Source organism: Python bivittatus, unplaced genomic scaffold (genome assembly GCF_059951505.1).
Source record: "Python bivittatus isolate LINGU-HERP-01145 unplaced genomic scaffold, Pbiv_v1 ctg000330_np1212, whole genome shotgun sequence".
Classification (NCBI taxonomy): Eukaryota; Metazoa; Chordata; class Lepidosauria; order Squamata; family Pythonidae; genus Python; species Python bivittatus.
Window position 1 is genome coordinate 62,065,653 of NW_028277058.1, and position 14,719 is coordinate 62,080,371.

Here is a 14,719-nt window from a genome sequence, read left to right on the forward strand (position 1 = left end):
CAACCTTGGGAACTTTAAGAGGTGTGGACTTCAACTCCCAGAATTCCCCAGCCAGATAGAAGGACCCCCGCCCCCAAGATAATGCTTCTTTTAAGATGAGGTCTCCTTTGAAACAGGCAGCTATCAGTGTGTGCACGGGCACACCTACCTGAACACGAACCAAATCCACATTTTTAAATGAGCTTGCCCTCTATTCCCATCCCTACAGATGCAGAACTAACTGCTTTGGACTGTTACTGAGGTTGGTTAAAAGGGGAGTGGAACACAAATGTGGCCCACCAAGGCCCCCCGCCCTTCACCTCTGTCAGACAAAGAGAACAACTCAGCCCCCTTTCTGCGTTGGCTCATCCTGGGGTGGCCTAAGAAGGGATGACCAACAGCGCTGCGAAGACCTCCATTGTAGCTTCTGGGGATCACGCCTTTCAACTGGACAGTTTTTCAGGTGCTCCTTCCTTCCTTCCTTCCTTTCTTCCTCCCTCCCTGCGTTCTTCCCCTTCCCGCCTCTCTATCTCTCCTTCCTTCCCCCTCTCTTTTTCCTTCCTTCCTTCCTTCCTTCCTTCCTTCCTTCCTTCCTTCCTTCCTTCCTTCCTTCCTTCCTTCCTTCCTTCCTTCCTTCCTTCCTTCCTTCCTTCCTTCCTTCCTTCCTTCCTTCCTCTGAGAGGTTCTGATCTCCGGGAGGGCTGCTGGCTCAGGAGAATCACCGGATGGGTTTTGGGTGCCAGCCCCGCCAGTCCGTCCTCTTCCAGAGCAAGCCTCGACTAAGTGCCCTCCTGCCAAGGCTTCTGCCCTCTCTGACCCCTCTGCCCTTCTGGGCATGAGGAGCCCCCGCCCAGCTGCTTCTCCCCCTCCCCTTCCCCGGCCCCCAGTCCAGTGAGGTGCTAATGCGATTCCCGCCTGCCCGGGGGCCGGCTAGCTGCGGGAGCGGAATCTAGGCCAGGCTGCTGGCGTATTTGGACTAAGCCCTGCGGATATCGGATGAGGATGGGATTAGGACTATCCGCACTTAGAAATAATGACAAATGCGCAGCAGACGCGAGGCCGGGAGAGGCAGGCGGGCGGGCGGGTAGGCGGGAGGAGGGCCGGGGAGACGCGCACCCCACTTCTGCGCTCCAGGCTGGCCGGGCCCCGCGGCCGGTACTTGCAAGGAGGGCGTATCGATTTGTCTTCCTGCATTGCCAAGGCTGCTCTCCCGCAGAGAGACGCAGGGCAGGGCAGGGCAGAGCCACCAGCAACCGCCCCACGTACTCCGCCCGGCGGGCCGAGCTAACCGCTTCCAAGAGGATCTCCTTAAGGAGAGGCTGAGCAGGGCAGGTGCAGAGGGTGGACCAAGGTCATTACCAATATTTAAAGATTGTCTGGCGCTTAAGGAGATCCTCCCAGCTACATTTGCACAAAATGCTAAGCGCATTTCGTTTAACCTTGGCTAAGGGTGGGCAGGCGGCCGGGGACTTAGCAGATCGCACAAACTCAGCCGCTCTCGCCTTTTGCGCAGGCTCAGAAGGTGGGTGAATTTAGGGATCAGGCGACACGCGAGGGGTGGGCGCTGCCTCTTTGTTGAAGTTTGGGGACGGAGCCTCAGCGGAAGAAAGGGGAATTTGGAAGGGAGACAAATAGCATCCCAGGGTTTACGAATGCTACACAGTTGATCTGTTGCGCAGGTGGAAGGGAAATTCTCCCACCCTGCCCCCCACCTCTGCAGCTTTGCGTGAAATTAGAAGGAAATCCTACCTAGCTGGAGATCTTTCACGGCAAAGCTGCGGCCCCAAGTCTGCTAGGCTGCAGGGTTTCTAGTCCACATGCTGGGATCAGAACTCTGTGTTCTGCAACTGGCAGTCCGTGGGCCAAATCTGACCCAAGGGATTTCACTTCACTGAGGCAGACTGCAGGCACGGAGCAGGTCCTGACACATTCCGTGTAAAGAGGTGGGGGGATCTCAAAGGTCATCTAGCCCAACCCCCTGCCCAGTTGTAGGAACCCACTACGACAGCAACCTTCAGCAAAGGAAAATCCACCACCTCCTTAGGCAGCCCGTTCTGTTGTTCATCGGCTCTTACCAGTAGCTTTTTCCTGATGTCTCGGCCAGATCTATTTCCTTGTAGTTTAAATATATTGTTTCTTGTCTTGATAAATGGTTAATAAGTGGATGGATAAACTAGCAAATGGATTAAAAAAATAATTGGCCAAGGCAGATTATAGGGTGGAATGGAGGATAGGTCTTATGTGTCAAAAGGGGCTGGTATCCTTCTTGCTTTCACAAAATCAGGATTCCCCAGGTGGGATCAGCGGCCAATGGGTAAGCATGGGCTTGGCGCATGGAAAATCAAATTTCCTTTTCTGGAATCAGGTTGGAAGGGATCAGCTATCTGTGATGGAGACATCTCTAGAAGTCCCGTTAAGCAAGACTTGGGCTGAGGGATAGCGGACAGACCCGGCATATGGTGGGTGGCCCATCGTTGGATTACTTTATTGGTTCATCTGGGCCAGAACTGCTTCCAGGCACAGTTTAAATGCCTAATATGACTTTTTAAGCCCTAAACAGCTTAAGGCCCAGTTCTCTGAGGAACCTTTCTTAATATGAGCTTATCCAAACATTAAGGTCAGGATGGTAGGACTCATAAAGACACCTTTCTCCTCCAAGGTCTGTTTATACAAGGCATGGGAGAAGGTTTTGTACCGTGAGCCCGTTTAAACACCGTTTGGTTTGTAAAGCATTTTTAATTGTGGTTTTAGTGTGCTCCAAGCGGCCTTTGGAAAAACCCATTCTGAAGGATGACATAGAATGGTTAAACAAAATAAAATTCTTATTGTATTAGAAGGGTTTGTTTTTAATTGCGAGTTTGAATACTTGGTGAGCAGAAAATAAATGAAGTAAAAGGGAAAAAACCCTAATGGTAGAACACTTTCACCGAGGGACCACTGACTGAGAGGTGAGGACTTCTCGCCACTGGTTGAGCTCAAGCAGAGGCTGGACAGTCTTCTGTTGGGGAGACTTGAATTTGGATTCCTGCCCTGAGCAGGGGTTGACTGGATGACCTCTAAGCCCCCTTCCAAGCCTACAGTTCTACGAAATAAATGAATAAATAATCAGTCAAGCCAACTGACAGTTGCTCAACTTTGGGACTCAAGATTCTAATAATCTGAGTCATCCTTCTTCTGGAAAAGTTACCATCCCTGTTTTTTTTTTCTTTTTCTTTCTTCAGGGGAGTGACCCAAAATCCCATTTTATCCTTGTCTCCAATGTTTGGTACTGCTATTTAATCAAGACAACGTGGCTGAACACTTTCCAAATAAAGGCTCTCCAGCTACTGGGTGTGTGCATTAGAGGAGCTATGGCTGAGGACATCAGGAGGAGACATCTGGATATAGTTGGAACCTTCCTGACCCAACCACATCCAAAGTCACGAGGCTTTTAGAAAAATGGACAGAATGAACAAGCATTACCTTTTTTCCAGAAGCACAAGTGTTTTGGTCATAATGCAGAAGACAGCAGTCTCGAGCTCCTAAAAGCTGCCTGTGTTTGTGTGTTTTTTTAAATTAAATAAATGGGAAGCAATAATGTCAAAGGTATTTAATCAATTACGAAGTTGAGTAGGGGCCCTTTCTCATCATTATTTTACTATTGTATTTTGTTGAATATCTTGTAAACATCTTAGGCTCCAGTTGGAGTGAAGCGGTCTACTCATTTGATAAATAATAATAAATCTCATTTTAATACGGAGGACATTACCTCCGTTAAACCCTGCACGTGACTATTTTTGGAGTACCGAGCGGGTTCTTAGCCCAAATCACAATCTCTCACGGGGCAAGGTGCTGGAGGACCCACCCCTAGGGAGTCCTGGGGGGTGCTCAGTGGTTGGAATCAAGTGATCACGGCAGCTGTACAAGTTCAGGTACGACTCTGAATTCCCTTCTCTTTCCCTAACCCTAATTCCATGGCTAGAAGCTTGAAAGGACCTTGGGTGTGCCATGGATGCGAAATCTATCTGAGATGCATATGTACTATAAATGTGACCCAGTCTTTAGTCAGAGCAATACAGACAGCTGATTTGACCCTGAGCTATTGGTTTATAGGCTTACACAGCTATAAGCTATAATTGGCCCTAGTTCTTAAGGCAGAGATTCTTCCAAGCTCTTAGGCATGTCAACTGTTTGAAACAGACCTAGGCCCTCAGCCTGAACTTTTGGCCGTGCAGAACAAGAGCTGTGCCACTCAGTTATTTGTAGAAGGCACCAGACGCCACACTGTTGGTGTGCAGGATGCTTAACCCCAAATTCAGATGAACGAACACTATGGCTGTGCCCCCACAATAGCTCAAGGGGACCATTTGATTTACACAATCTGCTGAGACAACTGTGGCTTTTCATCGGACGCTGAACCATAGCTGAGTCTGTGCAGGGCAAACGCAGCCATGCGCGTGACTACAGATTGCTAAGATGTTCTTGGTTCTACACAGGTTAAACCAACCCAATTGTAACCTTGGTCTTTTGGCATGGAAGAAAGAGAAGCTTCAAAGAATGGCAACCTCTGGACACATCTGTAACAATTTATTGAATGAGGAAATAGACAGAATTGGGGAAAACAACAGGTAAATTCCATGCTCTTGGTGGTAGTGGTGAGGAAAGGAGTTTTTTTTTTCCTTTGGGTCTCAGGGAAATAATTTCTCAGTCTATCAGAACTTTATTCTGTTGCCGGAAAAAAATAAAAAGAAACACCGACTTTAAAGTCACACCTGACGTATCTTTACAACAACAATAAAAAATAATATTTAAAAACTAAAAACAAAAAAATTAAATCAAAGACCTGGGTTGTTTCCACGGGAAGGAATCCTTCCCCCCTATTTACGTCCAAAAGAAAACGTGTATACAAAGAACTTTTGAGATTTTCCTTTTTGTTTTTTAATCAAAAAAAGCCAAGTAAATACATGAATCTGGAAGGGCGGGTGGGAAGAGAGAGAAGCCTTGCCTTGAAAAGTTGACGCGGAGATGTTTTGGTAAATGATATTCAGTGTAAAATAAAATAAGAAGAAAATTAAATACTGTGTACGATTCCATGAGAAAAGAGGTGGAACCCATCCGTGACGGAGTGGACGTTTTTGCATTTTTAGGAGTGGTGATGTGACAGTGGGTCTCCCTGGGAACCACAAAAGGGGCAGATGTAGCTGTTCAATTCAACCGTAGGCGGTGATGAACTGCTTCTCACCCATCCACTCAAGGACCACTGTCCTGGCCGGCTTTTCTGCTCATCGTCCGTGGCCAGGGCCCCCACCTATTCACCACACCTTTGCATGAAGTACATGCCCTGCCCCAGGAATGGGCCCTGACGCAGCAGCCGGGACCTTGGTGGTGAAGAGCTACTAGCAGGGATGACGAGGCTGTGGGGCTGGATCAGCCAGGAAGGGGCAACAGGCCCAGGACTGTCCCACATGGGTGTTGACTGAGAAAGGGGGTTTTAGGGAGGTTTCTGGTGAGGCACCGTCCATGCAAGGGGGCACCTGTTGCAGGGTGGACAAGGGAACCAAAATCAGAGCGGCCGCAGTGGCCCTTGAGACTGTGGGGAGGACTAATTTGAGGGTTCATGGATCGAAACTGAAGGGAAGGGGCCCCTCAGGGGAGGGGGCACCCTCGTCACAATATGCCCTGGAGCCCTCTCTTAGAACTTTCTCAACTCACAATGGCAGAGAAGGAGGTTCTGAAAATGCAAGCAAAAACAGGTCAGCGCGGGAAAGGAGAAGGATCCCTGGAGGCTTCAAGCATGGATTTCAAAAAGGAAGGAAGTGAGGTCTGATCCCACCTGGCTATGAAAGAGCCCTGGAAGGCAAGGCCTGCTCTTTCGGACACGGATCCAGAATCAGTGGGTGACGGCCTTCACCGTCTCCTCCAGGAGACGCGTTTTCTCAGATGCCTTTTCAAGGAAGAAAAAGTGTCTTTCCCCAAAGACTTCTTGACTTTTCTCTCTCTCTTGTTAAATTTACGTCCATATTAAAAGGAGCCCTAATTCTCAAGGCGAGGATGGCAGGAGAGCTGGCCTGGTGAGCTCTGTGGGAATGGGACAATGAAAGTCTGCCAGGGAGAGGTGCCTTAGACCTCAACTTCAGAAAGACAGGGCAATAAACCTTTCCATTTCTCGCCCTCCTTAGGAATGGGCGATCCATGCAAGGTGGAAAGGGAAGCTGGGCGTAGCTTGCCCCGGACAAGCCTCGTCACTCCCGTGTGATCAGGTGGGCACTCGAAAGGCCCCGCACGCACGCCTTTTTCTCTCTCTACATTGTAGTCACGCGGCCCTTTCGCTTCCAAAGTGGTGAGACTCAAACGCCACCTGATTGCATTTCCAGAGAGGTGTAGAAAAATCTTTTCGAAGAAGAGAGGAAGAAGCTGCGGCGTCACAATCCAGCCCCTTAGCCGTCACTGTTCCAGCGTCACAACTTCCACTGCCTGGCCGTCCATGGTGACAGTGCTGTCGGTGATCCTCGCGGTCACGGGGGCCATGGCTACCTGCACGGGGCCGTTCCCCTGCGCGAGGCTGGTGACGACCGTCTGGTACATGCTCACCGGAATCTGGACGAGGCCTGGGGGGGTGGGGGGAGGCGAAGAAAGACAGTTACTTCTCCCACGTGGATGAAAAGGGGAAGACAGAAGAGCTATTTATGTATTAATGGCCGGCGTGGGAGTTGAACACGGTGGTACCCCCAGACAATGCCTTCCCTAAGGCAGCAGGCCCCACCTGCTGTGTCTCAAAGGGAGAACTATTTATTTATTTAAAAGATTTAGGTAGCGGCCCCTTTTATGCAACCTAACCCTGGGGAGCTCCCAAACAACAATAAAGCAGGGGAAAGATAAAAACCAACACAGAAAACTCCTGTGCCCCCAACTGCGTCCTATCCCCACACACCCTCAAAGGCCTTTCTGGCTCCAGTCTCACCCTACCCCAATGCTGGTGAGAAAGGACCATCTCCATCTATGCACTCGCTGTGGCCTCGTCTGTCTAAAACCCGCTGGACCACCATGCCTCTTATTCTAAGTCAGCCCAGCCAATGCCATCAGGCACGGCTGGCAAGTGTTACCCAACGAAAGGCAAAGATTAGGTGCGATGCCAAGGGGGTCTGCAGAACAAGCAGAACAATCAACTAAGTGACCTCAGGGGGCAAGAAAGGGGCACTGGAATTAAATCCTGCCCACCTTCCCCATGGGACCCTTTCTCACCACATGAGATCAGGCAAAAATATTTTCCTGAGGACAGACAAGGTTGCCTGAATTAATATGAGCCAAACTCCTGACTTGGGATCAATTCTTCTTGACCCACATATCCAGAACTTCTCAAGAGAGTCGGTCTTGATTGCAGGGGGATATAAATGTAATCAATCAATCAACAGAGAAATAAATATCAGCCTCTCAACACATTCACCCATTGGTTGCTGGGATCAAAGAAAAATGCTTTTCAAACACCTAGGCAGGAAAGCTTTCGTGTATGAGAAGAGGGTCAGGGTGGGAGCACACACGCATTTATGCGTGTACAGGCATGCTCTTGTTTTCAGGCTACTGTTATGCCTTAAATGATTAAAACAGGCCCACAGCCACCCCGTTAACACTGTTGTATGTGAAACTTTTTTTAATGCGCAGCCTTGCATGCAAGTCTGAAAAGCTGAAAGAGGGGAGCAGAGAGAAGCTGAATGCTTGGGATCGCTCAAGTACACCAGCTGTGTCCCAGCCGGGAGAAGCGACGCAAGAGGTTTTGCATTCTCTTTGCCTGATCCCTCTGCCTGGCTGCAACCTGTTGCCTTTGCTTCATTGTGTGCCTTGGGTAAACACACACCCTTTTGTGCTGCACACACCTGCGCGCCAAGTGGGTTTACGTTTTCTGACACCTGTCGCCCGCCTTGGTTCTCCAGGATGAACGCCAACAGTGAGGCTTTAACAGGCAGCGAAGACTTCCTTGTTCCCATACACTGGGTCCTCAGGGACAAGAGGGTGAAGGAGATCCCCAAGGCTCCTGGGTCTCATGTGGGGACAGTGGGAATAAAACCTTCCACACCATTCAAGCACCACATTAAGACCCTTTGCGTGAAACAGCTGCTTTTGGAAACTCAGTCCCTGAGCCAGATTCCAGAAAAGCGGCAAAGCCAAGATGGGTTGGGTCACTATCCATGGATGGCTTCTGTTTGGAGGACCCTTCCATCTTTGGATGCCCTGAAGATCTTTGGACTCAACAGGATGAGGAGGAGGAAGGGCAATGGGATGCAATTAAAGGCCCTTGTCATCCTAGTCAGGAAAACTTACGCCTTGAGCACTCCAACCTGAGGCTGGAAAAGTTTCTGGTTGATTCTTCTTGCCGATTAAGAACTCCCAGCGCAAGCTGGATAAAAAACCCAGTCCCGACAAAGTTGGGAAGGAGCCGATCAAGACAAGCAGACGCACGCTCTGATTTCACCCTCAGGTGGCTAGATGACTTGGACCAAACTCCCCTCCCCACTCCCTGTCTGCCAGCAAGGCCAGTATATCTGGGGGAACCCTTAGGCCAGGGAGGGTAGCCCTCACACAAGAAGTCATTGGTAACCACCCAAAGACTGTATCAGAAGGTCAAAAAGAGTTTAGGTGCAAGACTCTGAAAAGAATCGGCTTTAAGCTACTGGGAAAGCGAGTGTGCAGGGTTCGATTTTTTCAGCATCGCATTACAAGCCATGTCGGAGATCCATGATTGGATCTCCCTTAGAAAAAAACAACTAGCAACTGGGAGGAAGGAATTTTTAAGTGGGATTTTAAGCTGGGTGTAGAGGTTTCCTTTTCTTGCTCATGATCAGGTTTCTTAGTGAAAGTTACCGTGCTTTTCTTCCAAGCCTGCAGTCTGCTTTAGGAAAAATATTCCTCTTCAGTACTCACGAGCCCCCTCATCACGTTTAAAACAAATTACTTCCCTGGTTCATCAAGCCAGAGTTTGCTAAAATACCTGAATCTCCAAAACAATGGTTCAGTCGTGACCTCTCCAAAGCAAAAGTCCCATGAAGCAACTTGCTAGCTACAAACAACCCAAAACAGAGTTGTCTCGTCTAGCGTGCAGCACACACCTCGTGCTGAGTAACAATCGTTATCGCCAGTCCACTGGGATCGTGCATCAGCTACGCAAGCCAGGAAGCACAAAGAGATGCAGGCAGCTTTTCCTGTAATCGTTGCTCAGATATGGAGCACTAAAGTAGAGAAATGCTCTCAAATTAATCTTCTTTTAACTGAAAAACTTTGGGCATGTCCCGGGGAATGAGATATCGCCCATTCAAAGTGTGTCAAGGAGCTAATCTCCAACCCAACCACAATATCCTCCATATTGCACTGAACCACAAGCAGAGATGCAGAACGAGGCAAACCCCTGGGCAGGGAGGAAGACATGGTTCCAGAGGAAATAAAACTAGACAACTTAGCCAAATTTGAGATTTGCTAGCCAGCTTTCCTCTAGGTATGGTGGTTGGCGAGATGCAGAGCAGTGGAATTCTTCCGTCTGCCTGGTTGATTAAAAATGGCAAGGACACTGATTTGGGAGCACAACCCCAAATCTTCAAAGGGATATAATTAAGATTATTTAAAAAGTGCCGTCAATGTCAGGGAGTAACGAGATCAAAAGATGAGGATTTCTAGCCCTCTGCAGCTTTCAATTTGTACTATTTTCTGTTTGGAGTTCTGAGAACCTGTGGTAGTACCCTCGCAAAGGGCTGCTAACCAGCAATTCCTCATTCCCAGAATGATTGTCATGAAGGCCATCCCCAATCAATTCACCCTGATTTTATTTATGTATTTATTTATCACATTTATATAGTCACCCATCTCACAGAGTGATTTAGCAGAGTGCTACCCACCAACTGCTCTAGCCCACCCACCCCACCAGCAGGATGCTCCTTACTAGCATGGCACACCGTTGTCCTTCCTCCAAAGCAGGAGCTTCTGGCCATCTACCATAGTTAGGTTCTAAGGGAACTTACGGGGCCTGCTGGAGGCCAGCAGCATCCTTAGCAATAAAAATCAGGCTGGAGGTTAGTGCTTCGTTTTGCCACATGCCAGCGGATTCTTTTTTAAAGTAACAATTTGTTTTTAAATGCACAAACTAAGATAGGGCAGAGAGCCTGGCGATGCCAAGGAAGGTGTCCATGGGCACACTGGCACCTTCAGGTCCTCAATTTTATGTTCAGAGATAACAGGGTTGGAGAGGGCAAAGCAGCAGTTTGTTTGGATCTTGCAAAATGTTGACCAGGAAACAATTAAATAACATTTTCTGAAATGCCACAGTGCTTGTCAAAACTATGGCTTCATTCTCTATGAAAACAGGGAGAAGAAAGAAGGGGCTGCCACAAATTTGCTCACTGGAGAATCTATTTAATTGCCTTGATCACAAGCCTTCTCCTTCTGCAAATGATTGGGGAAAATAAAAGGAAGGAACAAAGCAAGGAAAAATGCAGGTGGAATGACCCAATAAATGCACGGTGGGGCAACGAATAAAAAAATCCCACCACAAAAGGTATGTAAGAAGGCTGGCCTTCTGAAACAGCCAGATTGTTCCCCCACTCTGAAGCTAAAAAGCTGGGAATCGCCGAAACCATCTACAGGGTCCTTCTGGGCAAGACGATTAAGCCAAATCACCTTGCCATCTGATGCAACCGCTTTGGGGGCCGCGGTGCTGGGAAGATGGGGCGGGCAACAGGCAGAGGAAAGCCTTTGAGTCTCCTGCCCCCCAGAGCTGAGCTGCTGCCCTTGGGAGGGACAGGACGAAAGCCCCAGAGACACAGGAATCGGGCCTTGGATTGTCCCAGCACCTCATCTGCCCTTCTGATTAGCCTTAATCTACTGGCACACGTCAATGTGAAGCTTGGGACTCCAGACCCTTCGCGGGATTAAAACAACAATCCCCTTTCTCCTCCCTTGTGGAAGGGCACCGGGGTTTGGCAGGAGCACATGCAAGGGGTGAGGGGCACCATCCCCAGAGAGAATCTTCTGTCCGGGGAACAAGTGAGAGCTGGCTGTCTCTGGGAACCTTCTCATCCTTACAATGGCTCCTGCGGTGGAAGGACCTTGCTTATGGCCATCTCTGCCAAACGTGCTCCTGTGGGTGAACTGGCTGAGGGTAAAACAGGGGCACTGATGCTTCCTCTGGGTTAAGAAGAATTGGGCGAGATGGGTGGACCTGAACTAAGCCTGGCCATCTGTGAAAAACAGACAATGTGAATTGAGAAACTGTCCTCCTGGAGGTGACAGTGGAGTCTTCTCTGGAGAGGTGGCTCCTTCTGTAGGCCTTCAGCCCAAGAGTGGACTTGCCAGGGCGTTCAAGGCCCACTTTAGACCCCTGGCAGAGAAAGAGTGCCCTGGGGAATAGGTTAATGATAAACATATGCATGAGATTATACCAAACCCTCCTTTCAGTCCCTTACCTAGGCAGAATTCTGTGGAAAAGGAATCTTTTCTGTGATCAAACATACCGTACTTCTACCCTCTTTTCAAGAAGAATTAGGACCAAGTGAGAAATCCACTTCACTTGTTCCTGCTTAATGCCAGAGTTCAATGACATGATCCCCAACACAGCCTAAAAAGCTTCACTGCAGATCTCTCTCTATGAAGACAGACACCCATAAGATGATGACCCTGTTGTCCTATTCTGGGCCTACTAAGAAGCTTTTAACGAGAGAAGGGTATTTGCCTAAAAGTATTTGGAATGACCAGTTTCTGAATATGTATGGTTATATTAATTGTTGCTGTAGGTTGGCTCTTTTCTTGCTAATATTTCTGTTATTTATAAGTTCGTTAAATTGTTTTTATGCTGTTTTTAAGTATTGTTAGCCACTCAGAGTCACGTATTTGAGATGGGCAACCATATAAATTTAATAAATAAATAGATAATTGTAACCAATGAATGTCATATAAATGTTTTTGAATTCTTTTTGTCCATTTCTCCCTTTCAAATCATTTGTGTCACATAAGGCCTTTTCTAATCTTCTAGGGAGGAGGTGGAATTAAGTGACAAATTGCACATTAGTTTAGCAGCCACTGAGTCAGGCCTGACTCTTAGTGACTCTATGAACAAAGGTTCACAATTCCACATCACTCTGCCAAAACCTTCTGGTTTCTCTGCCTGGCAGAGCTGCACCAGTGCAGGGCCCAAAAATATAGTTAGCCAATATGGCATGACGGGTTCACCAACATGTTTGCGCTTCTTCTCTCCAACCAACCGTTCTGGAAAGAGCCCCTGAGATACAGCAAGCGCTCGAGCTGATCCATGGAGGGGATGTCACACCCAACCTCACAACATTATGAAACAGAAGAATCTAAGACTGGCAAGGGCTGCCTTATGGCCTCTTGCCCTCCTGGCAGGATCAGTAGCAGAGAGGAGTGTGTGTGCCCACACATGCATGTGCGTGCGTGCATATGTGTGGTGGAAAGCTTCCTTCTGCAAGCTTTCTGTGCAGCTGTTTCCTGGGCATGGATTACTGCAGTGATATTATCTGCTTTCCAGCAAAGCCTGCTGTAACCGCTTGGTGCCCACGGGCCTTGAGAGAGAAGATGGTGAGCCGCTTTCTGGCATCCTCCACCTCAAGGGGAAGAGAGGCATGGTTGGCCAGCCCCCCAGTCAAAAGCCAGGGGGAGGACGGGCAAATTCCAGCAGCCTACGCCCATTGCACTTCCTAGCTGATCTGAGCTAACTGGAACCATGCACCACGGGAAGCCGTGACAGAGACTGAGATTCTATGGGAATGCCACATACGGGCATGGCGCACGTGTGGACCAGGCATTTTCACCTCTGCTCTCAAATCCCGCTCGAACGTAGGATTCAAGGAGAAAGACAAGGGTGGGCCAAACAAGTGCAGCTGCTCTTGGGAAAGAGGTCTTAAAACAAGCGATAAAAATATCAGGTTCCCTTAGCCATCAACAACCTTCATGCCCAATAGAAGCGAATATCTGTAGCTCAGGGTTGAACTGTGGAGTCCTCGGGATTTTCTGAGCTTGGCTGTTTTCTTGCAAATGTTTCGTTACCCGGCTAGGTAACCTCTTCAGTGCTACACTACACTCCATTCTAGCACTGAAGAGGTTACCTAGCCAGGTAACGAAACATTTGCAAGAAAACAGCCAAGCTCAGAGAACCCCAAGAACTCCACAACCTTCATGCCATAGGACCTGGTTCCCAGAGGGACCACCTTTATCCTGTTGTTTCTGCCCACCCAGTATGTTTGGGCAGAGTGGGTGCATTCCAGGTTCCCACCATTAAACGTTACCATCCTGGGAGATTTGGGGAGCCTTCTCTGTTGTGCCCCGCCGCAGAACAGCAGCCCCCAGAGATTCGGATGGCTCCGAAAAGCCTTTAAAACCTGGCTTTGGCCCCAGGCCTGGGATTCATGTGTTTGGGTGTCATGCTTTGCTTTAATAGTTGATTTTACTCCAGGCTGTTTCCTTTTGTCTATGTTTGTAATTGTATTAATTATATTTTGCAAGCTGCCCACTGTAATGGGCTGCTGTAATACATTTAACAAAATAAGTAAGTAAATAAATGGAAAACACGGGCCATTTTTATTTAGCTTGGAAGCAAATAGGTCCACACTAAGGATCAATGTATTTGGGGGTTGAGAGAAGGTAAGAACAGCTAGTCTGACAATTTTCTGTTAGCCTAACAGTGTTTCTCAACCTCGGCAACTTTAAGAGGAGTGGACTTCAACTCCCAGAATTCTCCAGCCAGTTGAAGTCCACTCCTCTTAAAGTTGCTGAGGTTGAGAAACACTGGCCTAACCCTAACCCTAACCACTGGCTATCTTGCACAGCCTCGAGGTCTGTAGCTTTTGCAGGCAACGATGGCTGGACAGGAGTAGTATATCTGAGCAGTGAAAAGTTGAGAAGGGCTACTCTTAAAGATGCCACAACAATGTTCCAGGGCCACTTTGGTTTGTAAGATGGGCAACCATCTAAATCTAAATAATAATAATAATAGGAAGGAAAAAAAAGGAGGAGGAGGAAGCGGAGGAGGAAGAGGAAGAGGAGGAGGTGGTACAGGGGACCAGTCTTGAAATGTCCCAGGGAAGAGAGAAGAGGAACATGAGGATTTGGCCAAAGTTTCTACAAATTAGGATCCAGGAAAGAAAGGTAAATGAGAGAAAAGGCATTTCTCTGTCTGTCTGTTAAAATGACCCAGAGATCTGGCACCCAAACCATCCCATTAATGCACATTTTTTATCAAGAGGTGGAATCCAGAAGGAAATTTCCCACTTCGAAATGAACTTGAGCCACGTAGCAGCACCCTGCTGGTTTCCACCCCAGAGATCAAAGTCATCCGTTCCAACTTAACAGCGGCAGAAAAGCTCGCTTGATGGGTGACTCAGGGATTTTGAAGCCAGCCTCTCAAAAGGTGGTAGAACAGCCTTCCTAGGAAGATTTTCAAGGAAAAGCCAGCCAGGATTTATCAATGCCATCTGAGGGTCGTTGCATTAAATAGCACAAGCTTGTCCGCCGACAGCAAGGTGAAAGAAAGCAAAGCGGAATGAACTGAGCTCAGTTCATCTTGAAAGCCAGCTGCAGAAATGAGGAGGTTAAGGTCAAAACCAGCAGGAACTTTGGGGCTCCTCTGAGGTCACATCAACCCCACCAGCCAAACCATATGGATCCGAGGTGGAAATGGAGGCATCAGAGAAGGACAAGTCAACCTTCACATGCTGATCCATCCATGGAGATGGGGATAATTTAGTGCAGTGTTTTTCAAACTTAAGGA

General features: G+C 48.3%; 1 protein-coding gene across 3 annotated transcripts in view; it reads right to left on the reverse strand.

Moving 5' to 3' along the window:
* Nucleotides 1-4,523: 4,523 nt before the first annotated feature.
* Nucleotides 4,524-14,719, reverse strand: part of NRF1 (nuclear respiratory factor 1) — a 60,308-nt gene continuing 50,112 nt past the window's right edge. For all 3 annotated transcript variants that reach the window (XM_088141459.1, XM_088141458.1, XM_088141460.1), the window contains one exon: nt 4,524-6,566. In XM_088141459.1, coding sequence (XP_087997585.1) covers nt 6,403-6,566 — 164 coding nt within the window. In that variant the 3' untranslated portion in view covers nt 4,524-6,402. The remainder of the gene's footprint in view (nt 6,567-14,719) is intronic.